The sequence below is a fragment of the Asparagus officinalis genome, chromosome 4 (genome assembly GCF_001876935.1).
Source record: "Asparagus officinalis chromosome 4, Aspof.V1, whole genome shotgun sequence".
Lineage (NCBI taxonomy): Eukaryota > Viridiplantae > Streptophyta > Magnoliopsida > Asparagales > Asparagaceae > Asparagus > Asparagus officinalis.
Genome location: NC_033797.1, coordinates 28,092,450 through 28,099,222, shown reverse-complemented (window position 1 = coordinate 28,099,222; position 6,773 = coordinate 28,092,450). Strand labels below are relative to the sequence as shown.

Sequence of the window (6,773 nt, the reverse complement as noted above, 5' to 3'; positions counted from 1 at the left end):
TTGATTTTTTTATTTTTGTTTCTTGATTTTATTCATTTTTCCTTCTCACCTTATTGATCATACTCATTCTTTTTCAAATCCACTCTACTTACACTTTGCACCTATTCACACACCATTTTCACTCTCTCAATCTCTTCACAATCACATTCACTCATCACTCCTACTTGTCACGCACACAACATAAGAACTGATTTTATATTTTCTCCTACAAAACACCTTCATTGTGGGATCGATATCTTAAATACTATAACTTGACACGGTTGTGCACTTGCAACCTTTTTGATACATGTTTATGCCGCATCAAATGTTTTGCACAGTAATAGTCAGAGTGCGATATACTTGGCCAAGAATTCCACATTTCATTCTAGAACAAAGCATATTGGGCTTCGATACCACTTCATCAGATCTATGTTGGAAGACGACGTGTTAAAACTGGAGAATATTCTAAGAAGTAAGAATCTAGTAGATATGTTAACAAAGACGGTGACCTTTCAGAAACTAGAGTTGTGTGTAACTTCAGTTGGCCTTCATACATAGGTGATGAGGACGGAGCCACACAGGAGAAGGTGCTTGTTGAAATAGCCTGCTAACAGCGGTTTGGCCTCAAAGTAGGAGATTGTTGGTGTTGGGTGTAGCCCAAACCTCTGCAGGCGAGGAGCTTTAGGCGAGCTCCTCAGATGAGCTCGAAGGTGAGGTTGACGACTTCAGGTGAGGTCAGGCGAGCTCCTCAGGCGAGACGAGCTTTGCAGGTGAGGTTGAGACGACCTTCAGGCGAGTTCGAGTCGACGTTGCAGGCGAGATCGATGATCCAGGTGAGCTCGAGATCTACGCAGGCGAGTGTGGATGAGGACCAGGTAGGTGAGCTCGAGGCGAGCTCCACTTAGGTGAGGGTGCACGCAGGTGAGCTCCAGCGACAGCCTGTCGCCAGCCTGTCGCTAGGGTTTCCCTATAAAAGGGAAACCCAGAGCTCGAGCCCCGACGGGGCTTCTTCTTCTTCTCTCTCTCTCATGATTTTAGACCCAGTCGGCGGTGGCGGTTTCTCTCTCTCTCTCTCTCTACCCTTTTTATTTTCTCCAGCGCTCAACAGAGATTTGAGGGGAGGATTTAAGAAGGGAAGCATTGTAGGAGGTTGAGAATTAAAGAGGGGAATTTAAGAAGGGAATTATCACTGTAGCTACAGTGATAATTAGTATTTATTGAGAGATCTCAAGTTTGAGATCTGTTCTTACATTGTAATTTCTTTGATTAATAAGAAATTAATTGTGTGGCTCCCGAGGACGTAGGCAAGTTTGTCGAACCTCGTTAAATCTTGGTGTACTTTTCTCTACTGTGTTTTTCTTGCTTTTTTAGGGGTTTAGCATAGCCCCGGGTATTTCCCAACATCTTCATGTTTTCTCCTTTAGAATATTTTCAAGGGTTAATTGAGTAAATGGAGTCGAGTAGAACATTCTTGAACTGCACCTTTGAAGACTTGATTGTGGAGAGGAAGTAGAGCTTGGCTACATTGATGACATGAGACATTAGAGTTTTCCATGTAGCTTATTTAGATACGGCGACTTGAACCTTGATGTTTAGTCATAATTGGTAGGAAAAAGAATTAGGCTGCAATTGTCAGGATAGTAATGTCTTATAAAGATTAGCTTCCTTCGACTTATAATATCCAATTAGAGAGCTAATTATTGTCCTTCTGGATCAATAATCCTGATAGTCCTCAACTGCAATCTGAAGAATGTTATGTCTTAGAGCAAATCTTATCCTTCCGAAGATTCTTCAGAACATAACATTGTCAAACTGTGTATTTTCAGAAGCTAATTTAGCCATTTTAAAGCTTGATATGGTTGCTATTAATGAAAAGCATACATGGTGTAAGCTATTCATAGGGTTAATCGGAATGATTAACACTTAAAATTGCCTTTAGTGGTCCAATAATTATGGTTAGTAGCTGCAAACAGTGAATATCAATTGACAACATGTACTACTTTCGAAAAAGTTTTAGAGCTGGCGCCACAGTCAAAAATGAGTTAACCAAGCTCACCAAATTTTTTTATACAGGCATAAATTATTAAGGTACATCAATCCTCAAGGAGCAGTAGCGTCTCCTCTATAAATTTCAAGATTAGCCAAACAGCTAAAAATGCCAGTTGCATCACCAATCAATGATCGCAGGGATAGCATTTTTTTGCTTCATGTTCACCAAAATAAGTACAGAGCCATTAAGCTGGACAGCACGAACCAGGTTGTGCTATGTGTGATACCCTTCTTGTTGCCTCCGGAAAAGGCTGCAATATCATTAAAATGCCGAACAATGTTACAACCTTAAAAGACTTTTGGTAGATGCCAAGGAAAATGTGGTACACTCATGAATCACTATATCAAGTAGTTTGGTAGTTGTAAAAGTAAAAGGCAATGGACCAGTATCTGAAGTAGTTAGTCAGAAACTTGTAGGAGTATTTGGGAAACCACCATGATAACGTAGATGTCATTTTCATCCTCTAGTATGCTAGGCTATGGAAGGAGTAAAAAGGAGAGGAGAGGAAAACAGTGTTGAAGAAAACATAGTTGAATGATTTTGTTGGTTTAGAACGTACTTCGTATAATATCTCTTGTTTAAGTAATAACAAACTCTCATTTGTTACTGATGATTGTTTGAGATGATACATTTCACGTATAAATAGGTATATGAAAGGCACGAGGCGAAATGATGCAAAAATTAACATTCATGTTGATTTCAACCATCACACCATTGATGGTCATGAGAACACCATCGATAGTCATGAATCAATCGATGGATTACAGTGTATAATCGGAGAAAAAACAGAAATAGGAATCACACCATCGATAGTCTACAGGGAACCATTAATGGTCAACTATACAATTGATGGACTACAGTGCACATTCAATAATTTCTAGAAACCAGATTTCAGCCCATCGATGGTTAATAGGGTCACTATCGATGGTGCATGGGGAACATCGATGGTCGAAATTGACCATCGATGGTGACAACACATTTTGGCAGATTTTGTGATTTAAGATAGGAAGAGATCATATTTTACATAGGTTCTTGCATTAAGAAAAGGAGAGAGACTTTATTCTAGGAATTGTGTGAGGAGTTGATTTGTGATTCAATCCCATGAGCCTCATCAAACTCTTTCTCATCGCGCTCAGTATCTTTAGATCGTCTTGGTGAGGAGAGTTGCCCATGGATTTAACATCATCACCACTTCTTCACCGAGCTTCGCTTTAATTCTTTTGAAGAATGATTTGCTTAAAAAGGGTTGTAAGAACTTTTTAATTTGCGCTTAATTGTTGGTTTGTGTTATCTTATTTTTATGGCATACCAAGCCAGTGATAATTAAGGGTTGGGACTAACTAAGACTATGTGTTACTCATCTGTGGGAGTTTTATTAGACGATTGGTTTCAGGTAGATTTCAGGGTGCGGTCTTTGTAAGCCTACCGATTTAGTTGAATTCTAGTCATAGTGAGAAAGTCCCTTCGAGAAAAGGAAGAGTGGATATAGGATCTCTATTCAAACCACTATAAAATCTTATGTGTTCTCTGGTTCGTGATTGGTTTGGTTTTTCACTTTTATTTTGATATTATTTCCTTTTGCAAAGTATCTTTGTTTTGGCAAAAATCTGTAGTAACATGGATGTAACCGGGAGAGCAAGAAACACATCAAAGTCGAAGCAGAGACAGAAGACAACTAACTAGAAATTTAACACAAAATGGTTTAAGCTAATGATCCCCAAATTAAGAGGGCGGAGATTAAAACTAAATTACGAGCATGTATTTGTACCTGGAGGCGCAGCAGGAGGAGGAAAATGAGACGAAACTGGAGGAGCAGCCGGAGCCCCAGCTACAAGCATGAAGAAAAATTCAGCAGAAACAAGAAAATAATTAGTAAGAGGTAATTAAAAAGATCTATACTGGCTAATAATATTACCAGGTGAAATTGAGCAGCTGCTGTTAATGGAGAAGGAGAGGACTCCACAGTTCTTTGGCAGCTGAAGAACCGAGTTGAGGTCAATGTTGAAACTTTTGAGGAACTTCTCATCTTTAAAGATTGAGCAGAGGCAAGGAAGATCGTTGGTCAGTTCGTCCTTGAGTGGCTTGCAGCAGCTCTCTGGGGGTTGCGTAGAGTTCAGATACGCAGCGCAAGGCACCAGCTTTGTCACGCACTCAGGGATTTTCTGTGCAGACCCTGATACAAGCAGCAAAGCTATTAACATCACCATAGCCATAGTATTCTTCTGAAGAGAGAGAGCCATTTCTTTTCTGTTCTTTTTTGATATATATAAAAGATAACGACGAGAATGTGTTGCTTGATATATATTTGTAGGTGCAGCCTGTAGCCTGTAGGTGGCAAGGGTTAATCTACCTTGTTCTCATATGATTTTTCCAAGTGTTTTATTGTCATCTCTGGAATTTTCTAGGTCAAGTCATTATTATAATTAGCTGTTCTTGTTTGAATCTTTTTTCCAATTCCAAATAAGGACTTCAATTTACCGACCTCTACCATAGACATTTCCATGGCAATTTTCTGTAGCCATTTTTTTCTTTTTTGATAACGAAACCAACGATGAGAATGCAAGAAGTTAATCTTCTCTTCTCCCTTCTCCTATCTAGAAGCTGTTGACCGTTATATACAGTCATAGCCATAAACTGTAGCCTATAGGCGGTAATTATCAATCTTCTCTACTGTCTTGTGTTTTTTTTTTTTTTTTTAGCCATAAACTGTAGCCTATAGGCGGTAATTATCAATCTTCTCTACTGTCTTGTGTTTTTTTATTTATTATTTTAATTTTTAATTTTTTATCTTTTATCTTTTTTCTTTTTTGGAAAAATTGCTTCAAGGCCCCAAAAGTAAAGATTCAATGTGCAACAGCCCCTTGTACTTTTACCCCTTTGTATAAACCCAAAATACAATGTAAAATTGTATTTCAGCCCCCCAACTCAGCAAAATGAGCTGTAAATTTCTAAAACCCGACTCTACCTTTCCCACCCACATCGCCATAGTTTACGAGTGTTGGTAACGGCACCCGCCCACTCCGCAACTCACATCCTCTCTCTCTCTCTCTCTCTCTCTCTCTCTCTCTCTCTCTCTCTCTCTCTCTCTCTCTCTCTCCTCTCTGCCCCCTGCACTCTGTGTCTTTCCCTCTCTATAGCTAACAGGAACCGGCAAAATACCCAAATATCCACTCTAGGGCTTGCTCGAAATCAGCAGAAGATGGGAAAAAATCGATGAAGGTCACCGTCCTCCTCTTCCGCTGCAACATCAGGAATCTACACCGACGAACGACGAGCGACAAGACTCGCCTGCGTCGACTGGTGAAGATCCCCCTCGCCTTCCAAGAATTACGAAGATCCCTCTTTGCCATCTAAGACCGACAGTGGTACCGCTTCTCTCCCATCCTCCTCCCCCTCCAAGACTTCGTCATCCCATGCGTCATCATCAGGTAATGGCAGCACTGATGAAGCCACCCAGACCCTGTTGGGCATGCAAAAGGGATTACCGAGAAAAAGAAAAATTACAAGTTCACAACAAGCACCAAAGAAATTCATAAAGAAGTAAGATGATGTTAGATTTTCCATTTTAGATAGATGTTACAGACTAATGTTGGTGCATTGTGAACTATACAGAACATGCGTTAAGTTTTATTGGTGGATAACAAGTCTGGCTATTGTTTGTTACAGTGTTTAACATAACTGTTACATTTTATTGTTGCATGTTAACTTTTGGCTGTTGGATGTTAACTTAAGTGAGGCTGATGTTAAATGTTAAATTTTAATACAGAAAAAAGTCTGGTGCTGCTGCTGAAATTAGACCTACAGCTAGTTTCAGCGCATATACTGATTTTATGAAAGTCCTCGAATCGAGAATGCGCGGCGGTGTCACTGGGATGCATACGGAGGGTGTACATTCCAGCATTATGTAATATTTAGCCCCCCAGCAGTAGATCGACCCATGCTGGAACTTGTATTGAGTCACTATGTAGGAAATAAAGTGGCGTTTTCTCTACCCGATGCTGAAAGTGGGAGAGAAAAGATTGTTAATTTTGATATGAACTGGGTTCATGAACACACAGGTTTCCCAATTGATGGGAAAATAATTTACGGTAATAGAGATCTTTACCTTAGGATTTGGTTGGAGTATTTTGCTGACTATTTTACTAGAAGTGAAAAAGAATCAGCAAAGAATATGCGGCGATATGTGGAAGGGCTACTAGAATCTCTTGTTGAACCAACAAAGAAGAAGGATATTAAGGATTTTGTGTTACTGCAGATACTTTATCAATGTTCGATGATGTGGTGCTCTAGCAGTGTGCAAGACATCCCAAGGCTCTTGTTCAAATATGTTGATTGCATTGAAAGAGTAAGGAATGTGGCCTGGGGGAAATACATTTATGATCAGATGAAGAAAGGAATTAAGATTGCTAGGGAAGGTCTAAACAAGCCAGGAGTTAGCTATGTGCCTGGATGCATCCCTCTGATCCCTGTAAGTTGTATTAAAAATTTTCTATTGTTGTGGTTAACCTGTGCATGGGAACGTTTGCCTGTATGCTATCTACTTAAGTTAAAAGTAATTAAGGTTAATTGGTTCATGTTAACTATATTAAGGTGCTCGTTAATTATATTCATGTTCATGTTAACTATATTAATGTCAGTGTTAAAGTTTGTGTTGTCAGTGTTAACTATATTTTAGTTCAGTTATGTTATCTATATTCATGTTTAAAAGATTGGTACTATTTGTTTACAGCTCTGGTACTATGAA

General features: G+C 39.4%; 1 protein-coding gene across 1 annotated transcript; it reads right to left on the bottom strand.

The window, feature by feature from the left end:
* LOC109835867 (lipid transfer-like protein VAS) lies at positions 1,982–4,270 on the bottom strand. Its single transcript, XM_020403849.1, has 3 exons — positions 3,945–4,270; positions 3,798–3,857; positions 1,982–2,279 (listed from the first exon to the last, which is right to left on the bottom strand). The coding sequence occupies exons 1-3, from the start codon at positions 4,267–4,269 to the stop codon at positions 2,191–2,193; spliced, it is 474 nt and encodes a 157-aa protein (XP_020259438.1). The 5' UTR covers position 4,270; the 3' UTR covers positions 1,982–2,190.